This window comes from Solanum dulcamara, chromosome 1 (genome assembly GCF_947179165.1).
Source record: "Solanum dulcamara chromosome 1, daSolDulc1.2, whole genome shotgun sequence".
Classification (NCBI taxonomy): domain Eukaryota; kingdom Viridiplantae; phylum Streptophyta; class Magnoliopsida; order Solanales; family Solanaceae; genus Solanum; species Solanum dulcamara.
In genome coordinates this window covers 82160031-82183340 of record NC_077237.1, presented here as the reverse complement: position 1 = coordinate 82183340, position 23310 = coordinate 82160031, and the positions used below count along the sequence as shown (strand labels likewise).

The following is a 23310-nucleotide window of genomic DNA, read 5'->3' as shown; positions in this document are numbered from 1 at the left end:
GCTATAATGGAAAAAATTAAATCTGTTTTTATCTCTCAATGTAAAGGCCACACCTTCTAGCTTCTTCTCCCCACTTTTGGTTTTCCTCACCTAATTAGGGAAATATTAGCAACTTAATTTTGTGTGAAGTAATTCTCTAGCTGACTGATCTCGTTGATCATATAACTTGGAGGAAACGTGTTACATTAGAAATTCCATGAGAAACGTCGAGAAAAATTTCCAATTATCAGTGGCCTGTTTGGCTATAGTCATAGTATTGATAGGTTTGTACACTCAATCTTTAAACAAAATGATTGTCACTTATGTTATTGGTATGTTAGGGATCCTTGGTGTGTTTTTACCTGATTGGGAGTCCTTTGATCAAAGTGTCTCGCAATGGTGCACCCCTCTCAAGGTGGATGACTTTACCGTCGAGTCTTGCAGATCGGTCAGGTGATTAAAAATCTTCGTTTTACATTTAAGTTATATATGTTGATGATATAAATAATTTTCTATCCATATCTTACTATAACATGTTATTATATCGGACTTACTTAGGATAGTTGTTAATAATAATACTTATTGTTATATGTCAATGTTAATTTTCGGATTGTGTAGATTAATAGTATATTATTATATAGTGTGCATATAATTTAAAACTCATTTCTTCTCTTTACTAATAAAGGGCTAAGAATATTGTACATGCTAGCAAATTATAGTTCTGTGGTTTGGCCTTCTACTAGGAAAAGTACTTTGTGTAACTTAGAATAAAATGTCAAATAATTAGAGTTTAATTTATATACACTCAAAGGTGTAAATGATTTTATTTTTTTGAATTAATTTGTTTTGATTAATTAATTTGATCAATGGCCATAAATTATTTACTTAGTTTTTTCATGTTGGTCAAATGTATATTTTCAACGCTAATAACTCACAAGGGTAAAATAGGAAGAATAGTGTCATTTATGCATCGATTTTGTGAAATGACAAATACTACATCCGTCCCATAGTAGATGAGCACTTCCAACTTTACACGGAGATTAAAAAATCATTAATACATTGGAAGATTTTACCATTTTGCCCTTTGTTTATATCAATGTAATATACATAGAGTATAAAAATAACTAATACTGAGAATTATTTACATTCAAAATGTTATATTAATTGTAGAGATAAAATAGAAAAAATTTAATTAATTTTATCTTGATTTAGTAAGTGATCAAATAATATGCAATAAATATTTTTAGTAAGATATTCATCTAATATGAGATAAAGATAGTATTAAGAACCATCTATTTTTAGTAAAGACGATGTATAAATAGAAATGGCGGAAATACTCATCTCGAAAAGTGTGTAAAAGTATTTAAGTTGTGGCTTTTGACACGTCCTAAACTCCATATTGTTTTTGTTTGTAGGTTCAGATTCTATCCAGTGAGAATGGCTATCTTCATGATTGTTTATGGGTTTGGTCTATACAAGTGGTGTATATTTATATCCGCTCAATAAATTCACTATGCCACAATTTCTTTTCCTTTTTAATTAGTAAGTATGACAATGCACTCATATAAATTTGTTTTTCTGTTTTTTTTTTTTTTTTTTTTGGGGGGGGGGGGGGGGGTGTTTTTTAAACATCTGTAAATTTAGAGTCTGCAAATAAAAATAAAAGAGAGGGATTTTCCCTTTATATATATATATATATATATATATATATCCACGGATTAAGTAATTTTCGACATGTTTAATTAAAATTTATATTAATTTTTTATATTTATTCATAAATACTCATATTTATTAGGTCAATTAATTTAGATCAGATTTGCACAAGAATAAGAGCCCGTTTGGATGGGCTTAAAAAAAGTAACTTTTATGTATGAAGTGCTTTTAGAATTTTGAAGTGCTGAAAGTTATTTTTATAAATAAGCAGTTGAGTGTTTGGATAAAAGTGCTTATGATGTGAATTTTAGGGTTAAAAGAATAAAAAAGGTAGTTTGAGAATTTAGTTAAGATATAAGGGATATAAAAGTAATTTCCATAGTCAAAGAAAATGACTTTAAGCACTTTGGAAAAAAAAGTTAGGAATCCTAACTTTTCATTTTTGACTGACTTTAAGAACTTTCTGGCTTAAAGTCAGCATTAGGCAAACACGTCCAAAAAATGAAAAAGGGCTTTAAGTTGGTCATCCAAACGGGCTCTAAGTGTCATGAGCTTATGGTGAATTCAACAATTTGTCATAAGATGATTCATATATCTGGAATCGGTTTAGGGAAATAATATCTTATTTCCTCCGTTCACTTTTATTTATCATGTTTCATTTTTCGAGAATCAAATTATATGGACTTTGATTAATATTTTAAAGTGTATTTTTTCCCATCATTTTAATATGATCAAGATGATTGCAACTTATAGAATTTTTAAATAATTTCCAAACATTTAAATTTAAAATATTGAATTAATCTAATTCAATTTAGATTCTAAAATTAATTAAATTAATTATGATGAAGCGAAATATGACAAGTGAACCAAGGGAGGTAATTCCCATCCTAATATTATATATAGCATCTCTCACTTAAAGTATCGTTTGGCCCAAAATAGGTTTTTGAAAAAACTTGAAAAACACTTGGAAGCTAGTGTTTGTCCATATAATTTGTCATTACTTGGCAAATATATTTGGCAAATATCCCAAATTTCCAAACTTTTATATTTTATAAAAACGTCCATCATTTATTGTCGGGAAGAGATTGTTCGTAGAATGTGAAAAGATTTTATAAAAGAATAGTTTGTAATTACCTCCTCTGGAAAAGAATAGTTTAATTTGATTAATGTATTACTCTTACCCATATTGTTATTTTGTTGTTGTTGATTGTTATCAATTATGTTATAAGTTTTTTTTAACGGAACACATTCATTATAAAATGATAACATAAATTTATGAGTAGGGGTGTTCATGGTTCGGTTTGGGTCGGTTATTGATTAAAACCATAACCAAACCAATTTAATCGGTTATTAAATGTCTAAAACCATAACCAAACCAAGTAAAATAATAACCACGGGTTTGGTTATTGTCGGTTTGGTTCGGTTTGATTCGGTGATTCGGTTATTCAGTTTATGACTAGCCGAGATAATTCAAATATTCTCTCTCTACATTCTTCAAATTCTTATGAAGCTCTTTTTTCCTCACGACCCACAGAGGTTCAAAACAGAAAAGGAAACAACTTAAACATTCGGAAAAAAAGAAAACAACTTAAAATCAATTTAAAATTTGAAAAACTCCTTACAAACCTTCTCAAAATTTGACAATCTTATACTTGGGGTTGAGGAGTTGAGGTTGTTCTTGAGCCTTCACTGTTAGTCTATGACTGTGAGTCTGTGACTTTGTGAGAAACCAACGTGGGAGGAACAAAAATGTAAAAGGAAAACAGATACTAGGGTTTTAAAGTTTTAACTTTTACTTTATGTTGCTGCCTGTTGCTCAAGTGCTTAGTGCTTATTAGAAATTTAGGATTTAGAATTTAGGATTTAGAATTGGGCTTGAGAGTTGGGCTAATGGGCTTGGATTGTTGGACTTGGACCGTTGTTTAGTGTTTATTAGAATTTATAATTGGGCTTGAGAGTTGAGTTTGGATTGTTGGGCCTTAAAAACAAGTATATTAATATTAAATTAATAATTAAAATATATAAAATATTTTTAATTATTTATGAAAAACTACTATTATACATATAAATAATTATAAATTTTAAGTATATAATTATCGGTTTGGTTCGGTTATTTATTCAATTATTTTTTTCTATAACCATAACCAAACCAAATATTATCGGTTATTTAAATTTAAAACCAAACCAAACCAAACCAAACTGAATGTCGGTTTTTTTATTCGATTTGGTTAAATTTTCGGTTTGGTTTTGGTTTTAACCAAAACTGTGAACAACCCTATTTATGAGTATTTTTAATAATTTTTAAAACTTATGAGTACAAAATAATAGTTTTTGAAACAGACAAATATTCTTGAAAAAAATTGTGGCCAAACGCATGGTGAAACTTTATCAAAACTTCACCTAAAAATTACTTGTCAAGAATATTTAGAAACTTGGGGCCAAACGCTAAACCACTTTTTCTGTCACTCTGGATACATAGACAAGGGAGAGGGACATATGGGCATAACATGTATTTAAATACTGCTAAATAACACCAACATAGGTTGTGGTGCAGTGATGAATTACTTCATCCTTAATCAAAAGTCTCGAATTCGAGTTCTGAATATGGAAAAAATCTTATTGAGAGTATCACCTCCGAATTAACCCTACAGTATGAGATCCAAATTTACTCGAGACTCCAATGCAGACTCTAAATACCAAGTAGGAAAAAAAAAATGATCAAATAACATCTATTTTTTTATCATGGTTATGTGGTCATGCATTAAGTAGGCTGACTTCGTGGTGCAATGGCCAATGGGGACTGGAGTCTATTTATTTTCTCAACATAAATAAAGTATATTCTCCGCTAAAATCTCAGAAGTAAAATGGAAAAACTGATATTCTATCTTATTCAAAAAGAATGATTAATATACTATTTCTTTGTTGGTTAGTTCAAAAAAAGAACGTATTTTTCTAAATCTAAAACTAATTTAACTTCCTTTTTTTTGACAACAACTAAACTAATTTAACTCAAACTTTCTATTTTGTGTCTAATGAAACCTTTAGAATGACACAAATATTAGTAAACTTGACCTAAGTTTTTTAGCAACACAATTATTATAATATATTTAAAATATTTTTTTTAATTTTAAATATATATAATATAATTTTTTACATCGTAAAATTATCAGATAAATTATCAAATTAGATCAAATTTGAACGAGGTTGTTGCTCTGTTGCGATACAAACTGTTTCTACCCGCTCCGAATACCATAGCATATCGAGAATAAAAAAGGACATGACATTTTTTCTTCTTTCCAAAAAGAAAAACTAGTGATTAATTAGGATGACATTTTGTCCAAAGTGAGCCACTATTTACTTACCACAAAAGTTTTGGTGGCTGTATTGCATCTGTCGAATTTAAAGCACATGAGCCTTCAACCTTAGGCCTCATTAATTAGGATTTTCCTGCCAGATTAAAATCCAATATAACATCAATTACAAAGTAAATGCATGAAATGATGATCTAAATTATATGTAAAAGTTCAACTCGTGTACATGAACTTTTCTTACACTAATTCATCCGTCGTCCCAAATTATATGTCATTTTTTTTATTTCTCGAGATACAAATTTATGTAATTTTGATCAATATTTTTAAATTTTATAAATATTTTTTATCATATTGACATGAGAAAAATTGCAAATTATGATATTTCGTATAATTTTTGGCTAATCATTTTGATTTTAAAATATTAAATGATTCTAATCAAAATTAATTTTGAAGATTAGTTCGATCGACTCCCAAAAGAAAATAAATGATACTTACTTTGAGACAGAGGGACTTACAACGGCAACAAGAAACTCTTAACGATAAGTGTAATTTTGGTAAAGTGAAAAATACCTTTTTTACAGCTAAATACTATCTTATTATTTCCTTTTAGACCTGTTTTTTATATATATATATATAACTCATTAATTTCATGTTTCTTGTTTAAGATCACAGAATCAAATGACATTTTGATACATTTTACATATCTTTAATTAAAAAATTTCTTTACTTTTTAAATTTCGTGTAAAGTCAAATCAAATAAATAAATTAAAACGAAGGGAGTAGTAATCTTTTGGGCACACCTTTTGAGTTTGAAGGAAGGCATGAGCCAACATCTTCCCAAGCTGGACTTGTGCTGGAGTTGTAAGGTGCAAGAAATCTGGGCCAATTGGAAGCCCTTTAGCATCTACACATCTCACATTTGGAAGATTAATCCCCAGCTGAGCTTTCCTGATCACTTCCATATATGGCCCTGGTGCTGTAGCCAATGCCACCTACACCCATAATAACCAACAAAAATTACTCAAAATCTTCATATTTTTATGTGTTTTAATTTGACTGTACATGACGTTTGCTTTTGAAGTGGAAATTTAAAAATTTGAGTTTTTGAAATTGTGATTTTTGGATCTTGAAATTGTGTTTGGACATGCATTTTACTTGAAAAAAAATGAAGTTTTCTGAATGAAAGTGAAATTTCTCCAAAAACCTCAGGTAGCTTTGGGAACTTGAAAAGATATTTGAAGAACAAATTTTCAAATTCGATGAAATTTCATGGTCAAACATATATTTGAAGATAAATTTTCAAAATTTGATCCAAAATCTATGATCAAATGATAGCTCTTTTGAATCATATAGTCCTAAATTGAGAATAGATATAATATACAAAAATATATATCCTTTGAATAGTATTGTCTGCCATATCAAAGAAAGTATTGTTTTGGCCAAAATAAGATTATTGGAAATAAAAGCCTACTAAATACTAAAAAGAAACAATCCTTTTAAACATATTAAAAAATCATATATATATATCATTTTAGTACCTGAACAATAGGGAGTGTAGGTAGCTCTAAATCCATACGAACATTTTTGAAAAATTTCTTCAATCTACCTTTATACAATTTAGCATCCTCAAAATCAATTGCATCACTTTCCCCTTGGTACCACAGCATCCCTCTTATCGTCCCTCCACCTTGCAACGCGACCTTAGTCCTCCTTATCATTTCGTTATAAAGCCATCCACCGCGCACCCATTGAGTAATATTTGTCCCTCCAATTGCGCACGGGACCAACCCAATCAATCCAATATTCGGCTCATCCATTTTGAGTTTATTAGCAAATGACATACCCGGCCCAATCCCACATGTTTTGTTCACATCTATGTCTTTGTGCAACGGCTCTTGAGCTTCAACCCATGTAAGTTCTCTGCTAAGCCGGAGGACTGATGAATTGGGCTGACATTCAGGCGGAACAACTCTATCCCAAGTTAAATTAACCGTACCTGATGGACTGGTCTGATTAAAGACTCCGCCACGGCCTGACATGTTGCTTTGTCCAGATAAAATGAAAATGTTCTTGATTATTGAATTACAACCTTTTGTTACATTTGCGGTGGCTATCCATTGCGAATGTGACAAAAGCATCAGCAACAAAAGGGGGAACATTTTTTTTTTTTTGTAGAGCATGGATCAATATTTTAGAAATTAAAGTCTTTCTTATAGACAAGAGAAACTCCGAGGAAAGTAGGGGTTGTTAATTAATTAGTACATTAAATAAGCAAAATGATTGATTTCTTTGTTAATTAATACGGTATTATTATTATTATTATTATTCCACTTGCCACTATTTTTATTTAAGACTAGTTTATAAGGTACAACGGTGGAATAATACTACAAGACAAAATCTTTTTAGCTGTGCATGTTTTAAAGGTAGAGTTTTTTGATGTGCATATTGAAAATATAATTAAGTAAATAAAAATATGTTCTTCTAACGATTGATGCACATGTGCATAGGTTGGATAGGCAGGTGCCAGTTATCGGTAGGTTCCATTTTTTTTATTTTTCATTCAGTGTCGGGAGTCCACATTAGAGCTTCGACTAAATTCAGATCTCACACTGCATGGTCAATTTCGAGGGTGATGTTTCCAACAAATTTTTCTTCATGTCAAGAATTCAAACTCGAGACCTCATTAAGGATAAAGTAATTTCATCACTGCACTACAATCCATGTTGGTGGTAGATTCCTAGTTAGTTTCTTCTTTCTCCTCTTTATTAGGATGTCAACTTTAATTCTTTTCCCTCAGTTTCTCTTTTTTCCATTCTTTTATTTTGTATAACAATTTGAATGTCTTACTTTGCATTTTAAGTTAATAAATTCTTATGATTTAATATTTTGTAAAGTTATTTTTGATTCAGAGGTACTAGTTATGGTCTCTCTTAAGTTGAGAGGCAAGAGGGTGTTATCTATTAGAATTCAAAACAGTAAATCAGAAAAGTATAAGAAACAAAAAAAAAAATTAAAGTCATAAATTTTTTGTGTGTCCTTAAAGAATTATAATCTTTTTATTGCTGTCAGGAATTTGGGTTGCTCAATCATTGGATAGAACGGAAAAATATTTTTGTAATAGAGGCAATGTAAATTATAGAACTCCAACGAATTCAAATGATGAAGCAAATCATACAACACTTATAGTAAAGATTTTGGTTACTTCCTCATAGGATAAAACGAAAAAACATCTCTGTGATAACGGCAATTCAAATTACAAAACTTTAACTAGTTTAACTAATTACACTTATTTTGTTTTGAAAATGATGCATAAGTGTTTCTTTTTAATTTCCTGTTCACATTTTAAAACCCAAATGGACGGTATTAAAATGTAGTGGTACAATTTATTTTTTTGTGACAATGCTATATCTGCCTTGGGTATAGACACAACTTTAGGGTATGCTTTACCCTCGAGCTTTTCGGCATATACCCGTATTTATCATATCCCAATATAGATATTAGATATCTGTTAAAAAACTTTAAAAAATACTCTCATCATTTTATTTTATGTGAAATCATTTGATTTGATATAATATTAAGAAAAAAAAAGATTTTTAAAACGTATGATCTAAAACAATCCTTAAATATTTATGTGGTGGTAAATTATTTTATTAAGGGTAAAAGAAGAATTTTAATATTAAATTATTTTTAATTATAGTAAAATGACATTTCTTGGAACGGAATAAAAAGAAAAAGGTGTCACATAATATGAGACCGAGAGAGTATATGCTAATATTCATATTAAATTAGCTCTAAAACATCCAGCATTTCAAGAATCTATACGGAAACAAAAGAAAGAAAAAAGTAAAAGCCCCAAGGGCACCATATTCTTGGAGCCCAAATTATGTGATTGATTAAATCTTCCCACGGAATTCTAGAGATATAGTAATATGAAAAAGACAAAATTGTTTCAAGTACCGACCAGAACCGGAAGTACATGTCAAATGGCAAGGACTACAACACCAGAAAGAGAAAGAGTACATCTTAATATTTCAATGTCCTATTCTGTTAATCTTGATATGCTTCTTTGATATGTGACAAAAAATGCGTTAGTTGAGAGGCAAAAGAAGATTTCTTAATAACTTCATATTTTCTGGTGAGTATTGATACATTCTTGGACCTTCAGAAAGCTAAGTTCCTCTAATAATATATTTGTTACAATGTGATAATTCTTGTTATGCAAAAAAAAAACTTATGTCCTGTATTGCATGCTATGTCCTGCATTCTGGTTGTCCATATGTTAATTGAATTGTCATTCTAGTCTTTGCTATTTATTATGGAAACATAGTCTTTTATCGCGGAATTAGACCTGCTATTAACTTCAGCTTATCTGTCAGTTGCATCAGGTCTATTACTCACTTGAGTAACTTGCTATTCAGCAAATTTGGAAATCATTGGACGACGATAGATTAATGTCTTGTCATCATCATCTTCAAAATCAAGTCCATCCTCACTGAAATCCATTTCATCTACAGGTTTTTCATCGTGATAACTCTCTTGGTTTTCGGATGACCTAACTAGTGAATATTGTCCGCTAAGAGATGAAGGATCCAAGGCTAAGAGTTGCATCTCGGATTCGATCAGAGCTTCCATTTGAGCCTTTTCCTTATCCCTTGGATAGGTGCAATAAAGAAAAGAGTAAATAACACAACATAGTGCCATTGGAGTTCCTATTGCAGTGAACAACGCCTTAGCCAAAGACGTAGCATTTTCTCTATCTGTAGAAATACTATCAGCACCTGGAGGAACTGGCATATAACCATAAACATCCTGAGCCAGTAGTCCAACAACTGGAGGAGCAAATGATGATAATACGGATTCAAAAGATCGGTCCAGAGCATACACACTTGTTCGCGCCTTCTTGTGTACTATCTCTGCAAATATTGGACTGTTGGTGTCTCTTTTAGTACTCTCTGCAGTTTTTACATGATAAATGCAACAAGTGGACAAAGAAGTAGTATTTCTTTGTAATAAAAGTTTTTAGGCCTAATACATAAACAACCACTCAAACTTGGTCTCAGCTGGTAAGTAAGCACTCCAACTTTGAGAGTGCACATCTAAACGCCTTAACTGCCTTAACTGATAATTAAACACTCCAATCCATCCCAACTCTGTCTCGTGGACATCCAACGTTGACTTATCACATCAATTTTCAAAGGTGTCTAGATGATCATTTTGTAAGTTGGAGTACTCAACTAACACAATAGAGACGATTTGAGGTGTTTAGATGTGCATACTCAAGATGGAGTGTTTACTTGTCAGCCGAGGCTATGTTTGAGTGTCTGTTTATTTATGCCAATTTTTTAAGATGTTAAACTAACTTGTAAAGTTAATGAACACTTTAAAAAACAGAGTAAAGTTAATGATCATTTACTTGTTTGTAGCTGGTGCAGTCCAAGAAATGAAAAATCCAGACACAAACAAGACCAAACCATGCATGAAAATTGATGAGGGATCATCAGGCAAAGAAAGCAGAAGAATTGCTGCAAGTGGAATAGCTGTTCCTGAGCTTATTTGTGCCAAAATTATCCTGCCACTATTGGGTAAACTCCGCGATAAAATGTCTCCCATCCTGCCTCCAAACAAACTCCCAATGGAATCACCAACCACAAACAAGCTAAGAAGAATAGCAGTCTCCACATGAGTAAATCCAGTAAGTTCTAACCACATTGGAGCAAATGACAAAGCTGACCAAGGGAAAGATCCCATAACACCTTGAGCTACAATAATCTGAAAAGACGGAATCTTTACGACTGATTTTGCTTCTTGAAGTAGACCTTGAACTTCTGATATAAAGGAATAGGAATTTCCATGAACTTTACCACTACCTCTCAAATTATCATCAGGGAAATGAGGATCAGTCGCGAATAAACGAACTAGAATGCCAACAACAACACTGATCAAACCAACAAGATGAAAAGAAAGTCTCCATCCAGGGATTCTCATGAATGTGATAGGAGCTATCAATAAGGAAACATATCCACCAACAAGTGAACCAATGTTGCTAGTGAATTGCAGCCATCCAAATGCCATGCCGCGGTTGCTTTCATCACAAGAGTCAGCTACTAGTGATTGAATAGCAGGGGAAACTATAGCTAGTCCAATCCCATTCAAAGCTCTTGACACTGCCAACTTACCAACAGAAAAAAGATGTAACTTGAGGGTGCCATTGATAGAGTGTCGTAAATTGCTTAATTTTCCTACAACTATATGCATACACACAGTAGTAAAGCTAGGATTTTCATTAAGGGAATTCAAAATATATAGAAGTAAACACACGAAAAAACTAAGGAATTTCAATGTCTATTATAGATACGTTAATTAACTTTGACCTTATATATACAGTGTAACTTTCATACAAAGGGAGCTTTGAACCCCCTCGCGCCCCTAGCTTTGTCAATTCATACAAGTATCTAGATTGTTGGACAAAATCAGTTAGACCTAACAACATCATACTGTTATTGGCAAAACATACATAACCAATTTAACCACCTCCTCTGTTTTACTACAATTTAGACACACTCAACTTTAAAAATTACAATAACTTATACTTCCTCCGATTTGATTTTACGTGATGTTTGTATTAAAAAAAAATAGAATGAGATCTAACATTTTGGTATGTCCAGACTCCAAAATAGAATAAGTGTGTCACATAAACTAACACAGGAAATAATAGCACTCTACTTGAAAGAAGGTGGTGGAGAAAGAGACGAGAAATGTAGCTGCAGCCCATAAAAATGCACCATAGGCAATAACATGAGCCCGGTTGTGGCGTGCAGCTAGATAAGCCGCGATAGGATAGCACGCGGACTGGACCATGGACCGGAAGAGGGTGAGCGAACCTAAACCGGTTGGGTCCGTGTGGAGTGCATCTCCAACTTCTTTATAGACTCCTGGTAACAATGACTCATCTGCTTTTTCCATAATACCTGCTAAATTTACTAACACAAGAGTAAGTGTTTCTACCTTCATCTTTTTATTGATTTTCTTTCTAGACTCTATACATTCATGAAAAACAAAAACAAAACAAAACAAAAAAAAAAGCAAAATTATTTTATTAAAAAAAAATGAAAGAAAATCTTACAACTATTTTCGAAAACAAATCATTTTTCTTTTAGTGTTCAAAGAGAATAGGGTCAGAAATTTGAGACTAGATTAAAAGGTAGTTGAAAAATGATGGTTAGGGAAAAAAGACTAAGTCCCAATTGACTAGGACAAAACAAGATTGCCTCCATTCTAGCATGCAATATCGGATCCTTAATTACTCTTCTACTTTCCATGGAATTGATTCCACTATTCAATTTTCCTTCTAAATGAAGTTGCCTATTTGAATTTTTTGGGCTTAAATGTTACCCCTTTTGTCTCAAATTAGTTGTTATGTTTTGCTTCTTGAAAGTCAAATTATTTAAACTTTGATCAATATTTTAAAATGTAATTTTTTAAATCAAATTGACTTTAGAAAAGTTACAACTTGTAGTACTTCTAGTATGGTTGTTACAACAACAACAACATACTCAAATACCCAATGAAATCCCACAAAGTAGGATCTGGGGAGGATAGAGTGTATGCAGGCCTTATGATTATGTCATGACCCAACCCACCGAATCGTGCGGACACCTACTCTAATACCTAGATAGGAGAACCCTTACGCCAATTTTGAAATCAAGTCTATGCAGAAGTTAACAAAACGAAAGAAATCTCTTTATTAATTAAAATAGTTATGAAAATACACTAAAAATCCTATCAAGAAACTAATCTAAACAGGTACAAGAGCATCTAAGAGTACAATTTATAAATAAAAATAATTTACAACTCTGACCCTAATGAAGGAAGAGTAGAAGTTGTCGGACATCATCGTCGTCTTCACCTATGAAACATCACTGACCCTGTAACCAGACTATACTAAGTGACATAGCAAGAGAAGTATTAGTACAAACAACAAGTACTGATAGGCATCATTAGTCAATCTGATACTATCGCATAATATAGAACAATTAACAAGAGTAAGCAAGCGTAAGAAAACTACACCATTTAAGTACAAAATTCTATCATATCTAGTTTTCTCATCACCGTCATTCAAGCCTAATACTCATCTCTTCTCTTTGGTCCATTGCCAACTCTAAAATAGATCAAGGCCTAACCCTTCTATCACACTTTATACAAGTTTTCGCTACCACAACATAATCCTTCGATCACATAGTCTACCATAACAAGGTTGGTAACTATCTCGGACTTAGCTCTCTCCTTCCAAGGTCTGGGCTAGTCACTAGCTCCTATACCAACCCTTCTGGTTCTCACTTACACAGTTTCCACGTCTGAAATCCTGAAAATATCTAGGCACTACAATATGATAAAACAAGCATATGCAAGAATCACACTACTATTTTTGTCCCTTAAGCATCACTTAATTCACAGGGTCAATCTTTATACCACAATCAACAATAGTCCTCTCACCCTAATTACTACACAAGACCGGTCTGATTGATTTAATTGTGTCAACTTCTCTTTACCACCTTCCTCCCCCGTGAAAACACATTTGATCACAATCATACAATCAATTGGTTCTCTCAAGGAACCATAACACATAATTGGTCCTCTCATGGGATCCATACCCAAATTATATGTATATGTATCGAAACGTGACACCCGATCCAATATGTATGTATGTATATATATGTGTGTGTATGTGTGTTTGTGTGTGTGTGTGTCAGAACGTGACACCCGATTCAATATGTGTATGTGTCGGCACGTGACATCTGATCCTATATATATATGTCAAAACGTGATGCCTAATCCTTTCGAAACGTGACAACCAATCTAATATATAACAATCACAACCACAATCCACAATGAATAGTTTACATACTTGCATAATCAAGTTACAGGTTCATTGTATGTAATTGATCTCATAAATCATTTCATTAAGTTTATCACATCTTTCCTAGTCTCACACATGTATGCAATACTATCAATTACAGTAACAAGCACATGTAGCACAGATAGAAATATAAACCATCACCTACAGTTGCCCATACAAGTTAAACCCTTGACAGACGTCAATGACTAATATTGAGCCTTTCCTTGCCACTATTACTTTCGAACGCTAGAACTCGTATTCAACCCGGCAAATGATTACAATTAATCTCACAAGGGTCATTGGCCCCCTAAAACGTTATTGACAGGTCTACCTTCCATTATTATCCCCCAACCATTTGTCACAAGCCTATCAAGACCCATAACATGTATATAACTTGATCTACGCAGTGAATAATGACTTTTTCCATCTAAACTCTGTGTCCGAGGGACTAAGCATGAAATCTCCTATCAACTATGGTATAACATGCGTGGAAACAGATTTATAATTATTTAATTAAAGAAAACCTAGCTTACCTTGGCGCCAAACAGCTGTAGGAGGATTTATCGAACGATTTCCGACTTCCAGATGGAGAAATAGTGGAGACGGGCCTAAAATTCGTGTTTTACAGCCTTCCTTGAGCTAGAAATTTCTTCCTCCCTTCTCCCTAGGCCTAGAGCATTTTTTATGAGGATTTTTGGGTGTCCCTCGCCTATTTTGACACTTTAGGGAAGAAGGAGAAAATAAGGATTCACGTCTTTTTAGTTCTGTCCCGACTGTCCCGCTATGGCGGGACCTATGCCCTCATGGCGGAACTGTTGTGATGGGAATACTCCCTCTATGGCCGGATGACACGGGTCTAGATAACTTACTTCACAAAATTTTTGGTCTCACTTAGCTAACAACGATTCAGGTCATTACAGATTACCTTCTGAGATAGAGATGTTGTTTTCAAAAGACCATTTGCTTAAGAGAATCAGAGCATTAATTTAAAAAAAATACAGTAGTGGATAGAAACATGACAACTAATAGCAAATCAGGCGGAGCATCTATACAGGGAACCGTAACAACAACAATAATAAGAAGGTGCCATTACCTAAACATATATAGTAAACCATAGATATATATCGGATATCAAAGGTCAAATACTACATGAATAGGCTAATACTACGACATACACGATGCCCTATATACCACCAAGTTAAATACATGAATAGGCTAGTACTAAGACAAAGCTCAACTAGCTACAAACCTTCTACCTTTTTTAGCTACCTCCACATCCTTCTATCTAAGATCATATCCTTGATATGATTATTGAATGTGTAAGTTTAGCTGTAATATATAGAATTGATATAATCTAATTTTATTTCAAGATTAGTCAAAAATTAAATCTCGAAGAGTAAAACTAATTTGGGACGAATGCAGTATCAAACATTAGAAAAAAGTTAAAAGGACTAAGGCTTCATTTATTTTCATTAAGATTAAGACGTTTGAACCTGAATACACATCTAAATATTAAGATATGCATTAAAATTAAGACGTCTAATAATAAATATGAAATTCAAATAAAATACCAAATAGATCTAACATGATATAAATAAAAAAATTAATATTCTTATATGACAATTAGTGATGGTGATGACTAATGATGGTGATTGTATGTGCCAATTTTGGATGGTGTTCACTGATGATAGTGGTTATGAGTAATATTATGGTATAGTGGTTGATACTAGTGATTAACTTGGTTATTGTTGGTAGCAATTGATAATTAATAGTGGAATGATACTGATAACTAATGACAATGGTGAATGATGATGGGGGGTAGTGATGTATAATAATGACTAATGGTGGTAATTATTGATAGCGATTAATGAATGTAATAATGGTTAGTAGTGACGATTATAATTGGTGGCTAATGGTGATAACGGTTGATTTTTGTGATTGACGGTAGTTGTGGTTGGGTTGAGGATGGTGGTGGTGATTGGTGATAGTTGTGGTTGGGTTGAGGATGATGGTTGTGGATAGTAGATGGTGGTGATTGATAGTGATTGTGTGTGGTAGGTGAAAGTAGATGGAATGATGGTGAACTGTCATATTTGTAGATATTTTTAAATAGACATCTTAATGATATTAAGATTTTATTGTAGATCTTATTCGTTCAAACCTATTCAAACCCATTAAGTGGTTGTAAAATCAGAAAAGCAAACGCACTTAATGATTAAGATATGAATGATTAATATTCAGACATTGAAAACAAACAGACTTAATGACTGACATTTGAATGATTAAGATTCAAACCTTGAAAACAAACATACTTAATGACTAAGATCTGAATGATTAAAATTAAGATCTTCATTAAGTGCAAACAAATAAGGCCTAAGCAAGAAGTACTATAAGGAGGAGAGTTCAATTGAATCGTTAGCTGAAAAACTATACGGTACAAACAAAATAAAAATATTTTTTTATATGTATATAAGTTTTTAAATGCCTTTAATATAAGCGAAACTTTAAATATAGTAACGAAGATGCATTCTAACATTTTAAAATTTCCTTATTAAATTCCTGATTTCACGACAAATGGCATGAAGTAATTCACCACATCATGTCATTTGTTGAGAACCATCTAATGGCCTCTAAAGAAGGCAGATCTTTTTTTTTTTTGGTCATTCGAAAAAAATATTTATAATTATCTTTTAAATAACTTGATACTGCCAAAAATCTTTCAAATTGTCGTGTATAGAAGTTAAGTTAGCAGACTTATAATCTAAATAGTTGTTCAATGGGTATTCTTATACTAAAATAGACAATGAATGTATACTATTAATGTAGTCGTGTAATAATTTATGCATTCCAATTTTAAAAAGTAAACACTAAATTTGATTGGCTATTTATGTAAAGTGAAGCTAAGCTTGAAAATTTTCACAAATAACTACTACAATTATTTTAATTATACTCCTTAGCTACAGTTTGACTAATTACGCTCCATAGCTATAATTTCGTTTGCTATGAGTATTTCTGTTTGAATAATTCGCTTGTCAATATACAAACAAAATAAGTATATATAAATTCTGTATTTATACATTTAGGAATTTTTCAAAACTTATACAAATCAAATGTATCAAGATAATTTTATACAAATTAGGGTAAGCATATGCAAATTCTGGATTTATATAATTAGAAAAATCTGGATTTATACAATTATGAACCGAAGTATACAAATTCTGAATTTATACAACAGGAGCCGAATTATACAAATTCTGGATGTGGCCTACGTAAATATGATTGTAAGTTAGTGGTGAATGGTAATTTAATTAAACTGTAGCTATGTTAACTAACTAACTAGTGTATATTTATTTATCCGCATAATTTTCCCTAATAATATTGCTAGACTTTTTTACATAAGGCCCTCACATTATATATATTTGCAATTTCATAATATATGCTATTTGATTTTTAAATTTCAGAACCAATCAACACGAACTGAAATATTTCTTCATTTATATATGTCAATGTATTGTAACTTTGCAGCGTGTAAACTTAATTACTCGTTAAATAGAAAAAGATATAAAGGCTCATATAGACTATAGTCATAGTAAATGGCAAATCTTTTCATAAGATATGGAATCTAACAGAAATGACCTCTGAAATCCTATGGAATTTAGACAAAAGTTGAGAACTGCATATGGACATTAATTTGTTCGTAACGTATTCTTTCTATCTCTCCCTAAATAAATGTTTAGCAAAAAAAAATCGTCTCAAAATAAGCGTTGTCTTAGGAATTTAAGATCAAAAAAATACTTTCTCCGTCTCATATTAGTTGATCATCCTTTTAAAAATAGTTGTGAATATTAGTTGTCCACCTTACTAAATCAAGAAATCGTTAATTAATTTTTTTTCTATATATTATCCTTGCAATTAATTCTTTTTGAAAGTGTTCACATTTGTTTGTAAAATTCCCAAGAAGTTTTTTAAGGAGTGAGTATGTTTTTCCAACACTATACCCTTATACTCCATCTTGTTAGTGGTGTTCAATTTTCAAGAGATATTTATTAAATTGTAGTAGTTTAGTAAATCACACATTGTATTTATTGATTTCGTAATTGACGTAATATTTGTTAAGATGACAATTATTTTGGGATGAAAGGAGTATTTTTTATTCTTATGATGATTAAAGAGAATTTAACCTTTTTCTTTTTCTTTTGATAATTGTAATGTTGGGTCAACTTGTGCTCATTTTGAATAATTTTGTTCTATAGGATATCTGTCACCTCCCACCGTCAACATATACTAAATAATTCTCTATCCACTAAGAATAGAACAGATGAAAAGAAATTACATTTGATCTCAGCTGAGATCTTAGCTGGCCTAGGGCCACGAGACACTGCAGGTACGCAAGCATGTGCGAGAGAAGTGGAGCACGAAGCTACCGCTTCTCCCGACCAACTAAAATACAACAGTCACGACCTTCTTTCTCTTCTCAAATCTCTTTTTATCTTTCCCTTTTGTTTTGGCTCAGAGCTTTTCACTACAACAAAATCAGTTTTTAGCGGCAATAAGTATGCACATTAACAAAGAGTGCAAAAATCTTTATCGGCATAATTAAATGTTATTGGATCCAATATTTGTGTCTCTATAGGCTTTAGAAATATTTACAAAGAGTGTTAATTGCTTCTAAATATACATATTTATCGGCAATTAATCTATTGTCGTTAATTAATTGTCGCTAAAGATCATTTTTGATGTACTGTTTTTTGGGGGAAAAAATACTTCTTTATTTCTGTATTGATTGTACTTATTTTAGCCTGTACATACAATTTAATATCCCTTTAAGAGCTTAGGGCCTTAAAACTTTAATTTGTCAAAGTACTCTATATATAATTTTGATATCTTAACATTTTTAGCCCGAATAAAATAATTTTTACCTGTCTAATCGTATGTTTGTAGTCGTCGTAGGTAAATACTCAGTGCATAATAAGTATATATTCAGTGAATCTTATATTATATATAATAATAGTTATACACGGTGACTAATTTTTTAAAAGTAACTAAAAGACTAGAGTTAATTAATGGTAGAATATAACTAGACTAATTTTTTTTAGCTAAATCTTATTATACTAAATATATTGTTATTAATTTAAATCTTAAATTCATTTATATGAGTAATACACTAGGAATTCTATCTCTAAATTGCCAATGAAGAAAGGATCTGATCTTCCACCCTAATAGAAATGAACCAAACATTGGAAGAAAATAAAATATAAGTTTGTGGACCACCAATAATATTGAAAAAATCAACCAATTGTATAGAGTTTTAGGTTGATGATATTGTTGTGATGATAGTATTGCTAGATATCAAATTGCAAAAATGTGGCAAAGGTGGGAACACAACTCTAATAGATAACATGCCTCGAGAGCTGCCAAACAAGAAAATTAATAGTATAGACAGATAGAGACTTTACAAAAAAGAGGCCTTCTATTAAATAAACAAAAACAAATTGAGACAAAGCAACTTTTTTTAGTCGATATGTAAAGATTATATACTGATTATTTATATTTATACATAAATTATATATGAATTATACATATATTATATATCAGTCTGGCACTTTTAATTTAATCATTTGAACAAATGACTATGTAAGTTAATTCTTCATTATTTTAGAATACAACCTTGCTAAATTTGTTGTTAGGTAATGTGAATACCCTATCTATAGCAAGACCCATAAGAGATTAGGGTGGTTCGGATCAAAGTCATGATTGAACATAATGTTAGCTTGATGGTCTTAATTAAGAATTAAGATTGTGTCTTTGCTATTAGTTATAATTTTTGACATGATGATAACCGATTTATCCTAGCAAGTGATATTAAAGACAAAATCATATGTTCGATTCCTAAGAGTAACTTGTTGCATGACTCATGAGGCAGGTGTTGGTAGGGAATTGTTAGATAACAATAACGCCTATGGCAACACCCACGCGAAGTTGGGTGATTCGGATTGATATCATAACTAAATATGACATTTGTTTTGACGGACTTAATTAAGAAATAAAGTTAATATTCTTACGGACTATAATTTTTAACATAATGTCAAACGTTTAATCCTGACATTTGTATAAATGGTCAACTTTAATTTTTACTATAAATATTACAATGCAATGTTACTAATTCCTCCTCGTACATTGCATTTAAGGAAAAGAATATAAGAAACCTCCGAATATTATTCCCAATTGCAAGAATAACTCTACATATTTTTTAAGCTTTTCAATTTCAATATCCTACATTTAAGGTCATAAGATTTAACAAATTATACACAATTTTAATATAAACAACAACAACCCAGTGAAATTCTACAACGTGGGATCTGAGGAGGATAAAGTATACGCAAACCTTACTCCTACCAAGATAGGACGACTGTTTCCGGAAGACGCTCGGCTCAAAATTCATATAAAGTCACAAAATTCAGAAACCTCTTTTTTATTTTTTAAATTTCGTGTCTAGCTAAACTAAAACTCTTCGAAGTAATTAATATTGGTGTACGTTGGTCCAAACTCTATTTCTCCATCCCACATGTTTATATGTTTTTAACAACTTTTGGGTTCACATGCCGCAATGATGTTTCATGTTGGTTTGTTCTACGGTGAAGAAGGACCCCTACCCTCCATGCCACCCCCAACCTAAACATCTATAGGTGTATGACTCTATGATTTGGTTGTATAATTTTAACAGTGATTTGATAAATACTGACGGATATTAATAAAATATAATATATATATTTTTTCTTTTAAATATCAGTATTGATCATCAATCAACTATGTGGATGATATTAATAATATTGATTATCATAAATATTTTAATATTTTATTTTATATGCAATATATTTTTTTAACAAAATAGCAATATTTGAATATGAATGTTTATAGAGGGATAATTATACAAAAAAACGTATGTCTATAATAATGACATTACGTACTATTATAGGTAGAACGTTGTCATAGAATATAACATGAAAAAATAATTTTTTAAAAAATCTAATTGTTATAATAAAATGATATTATAATAAGGTTTGACTATATCTACTAATGATCCGTTGATATTAACGAACATAATTTTAAAAATTATGAAAGAATTTTCTTCATAATTAATTAATTAGCAATATTTTTAAAGTGAGATGGGGCTACTTTGTATAATAGAAGATTCTGCTTCTTTTAATATAAAATTGGTGCATTCATCTTCCCCTTTCCCATAATCACGGACGCAACGTAGGGTAGGAAACTAGCTATGATCTGCCATGATTTAATTTTTTTTTTATTTGGCGTTCATTAAATTTGGATTTATACATTAGTTGTAAGACCATTTCTGGAGGCGGTGTTCTCAATAGATTCTTTTTTTAATTTCGTGAAGCTAGAATCTGAGATATCTGATTAAAAATGAAGAGATCTCAAATCATACAATCACAAATCATATCGAGGATGGTGCTAGATAGAGCCTAAGGAATTCATTAGAATCTCATTCTCAGAAAAATTACATTATTTATACATAGTTAAAATTATTCTTTATGTATATATAGTAGATGTTGAATCTCCTTCGATTTCTTCTTATATTTACTTCTTCATATTTTGAACTTTCTTAGTAAAATTTTTGACTCTGCCGTTGCTCGTATAGGTACAATTTAATATATCAATCATGCATAATATAAAGACCAACCAAATACTACGTGAAAAGACTATTTAAAACCTTTTCATTATTACGATTGCCCTTTCAAGAAATTAATCATGTCTATGCTCATGTAAAGTTTTTTATTTTTTTCTTTCTTCTTTTGAAAATTTAAAAAGAAAAAGTAGATGTAACAGGAGAGGAGAAATAGGGTCGGATGACGGGGAGAAGATGTAGAGATTGGTCATCCTTTATTCGTAAAATTATTATTTTATTTATTATTTTTTTAAAATTATCTTAATACTGAATAAATAAAAATGAAAGAAGAAAGAAGTAAATTAATAATTTCAGTATTTTATTAAGTTATCAATGAGCAAGTAATACTTACATAAATTTTTCTAAGTGACTAGATTGTGTTACTCCTTTTTTTTGTTTTATGTAACACTATATATATTTGAAAATATCTAATTATAAGCTTTCCATTTTACATTCAATAACAAATAAAGATGAAACTAAGGCCTAAAGTTTATAAGACCTACAACACCTTCATGCAGTTAACATACAATAATATTTGACATGGGTTCACAATAACATATATATATATTTATATATATATTTGATTCACGTGAACCTATGAGCAACGTTTTGAATTTGTCCCTTCACATAATGCTATGACAGGCTTAATTGAAAACCATAAATTTCAAAGCTAATTTTATAGAAGACCACATACAAAAATATTATCATGTTTATAATCACAAATTTTAAAGCTATCATTTTTTTACTTCATTAAATTTCATTCGAGTTAAACTATATAATATGAATTATAACATTTTATTACATCAATCTTAGCATAGAATTCAAACTTTTTAGTAAGGGAACATAGAAGGGACATAATCCCTCACATGGTGAGTGAGCATTGGCCAAAGGAGACAAGTTAGAGAGAGATGGCTTTTTGGATTGATAGAAATAGATGAAGCAATAATCATAATTGCTAAAAACCAGATTATTATTCTGTAAAAGGAAGGGGCCACCATGATTCAATAAAGAGTGTTTCACATGTCACACCATCCTTTCAAAAGGCTCTATAAATTAAATCTCCACAAATAAATAAATCTATTGGTTAATCATATCTATCATTTTCACCTTTGCTTTTTTGCACCCCCCCCCCCGCCCCCGCCCCCGCCCCCGCCCCCGCCCCATTCCCCAAGATTTCACTATCATTGGCATTTTGAACTGAAATTATGATACACTCATTTTAACCACTCAAATTCCCTAATATTTTCTACTCTCTTTATTCAGTGTTTAAGAAATAATAAATAAAATAATAACTTTATTATATTTTATTTTTTTTTGAACTTTTGTACAATTCTATATTGAAGAAAGGGATGGATTTTTTCAAGAAAAAAAAAGTTTTTCAAGTTTTGGATTTTAAATATTGTTGTGGTTTTTTGTTTAAAATTCAAAACCAAAGGACTAATCACCGTTTAATCTTACTCCATTATGTTTCAAAATAGAAGTATTGATTGAAGTGTAATTGATGATTAGATATCTTTATAGGAATTAAAAACTTTCTTAATTCGAGAATTAATTCAACATCATTATGAGATCATATAAAACGACGAAATATGTTTCATGATTAATGGAACCTAACAATAACAACGCCTCCACAATTTAAAAGCAAAAGAAAATACTTCAATGATGATAGCAAAGAACAATGTTTTCTGAAAAATGTTTTTCAGTTTTTGTTTTATTGTAAAAGAATTTGGAAAATAGTTTCTCAAGAAAAATGATTTTTCTACTGAATGTAGGGAAAACGAATT

General features: G+C 31.1%; 3 protein-coding genes across 3 annotated transcripts in view; 1 reads left to right on the top strand and 2 right to left on the bottom strand.

Annotated features, from left to right (window-relative positions):
• The window catches only part of LOC129894803 (signal peptidase complex-like protein DTM1), a 1541-nt gene extending 7 nt beyond the window's left edge, over window positions 1-1534 (top strand). Inside the window, exons 1-2 of the mRNA XM_055970438.1 lie at window positions 1-432; window positions 1395-1534. The exon at window positions 1-432 is cut by the window's left edge and continues 7 nt beyond it. Coding sequence (XP_055826413.1) covers window positions 197-432; window positions 1395-1485 — 327 coding nt within the window. The 5' untranslated portion in view covers window positions 1-196 and the 3' untranslated portion in view covers window positions 1486-1534. The remainder of the gene's footprint in view (window positions 433-1394) is intronic.
• A 3346-nt stretch (window positions 1535-4880) lies between these two features.
• Window positions 4881-7141, bottom strand: LOC129889631 (probable carbohydrate esterase At4g34215). The gene is made up of 3 exons (XM_055965026.1): window positions 6482-7141; window positions 5744-5935; window positions 4881-5079 (listed from the first exon to the last, which is right to left on the bottom strand). Exons 1-3 carry the CDS (start codon window positions 7121-7123, stop codon window positions 5065-5067), a joined length of 849 nt encoding a protein of 282 aa, XP_055821001.1. The 5' UTR covers window positions 7124-7141; the 3' UTR covers window positions 4881-5064.
• A 2212-nt stretch (window positions 7142-9353) lies between these two features.
• Window positions 9354-11963, bottom strand: LOC129889625 (uncharacterized). The gene is made up of 3 exons (XM_055965012.1): window positions 11667-11963; window positions 10357-11114; window positions 9354-9870 (listed from the first exon to the last, which is right to left on the bottom strand). Exons 1-3 carry the CDS (start codon window positions 11952-11954, stop codon window positions 9354-9356), a joined length of 1563 nt encoding a protein of 520 aa, XP_055820987.1. The 5' UTR covers window positions 11955-11963.
• Window positions 11964-23310: the final 11347 nt, after the last annotated feature.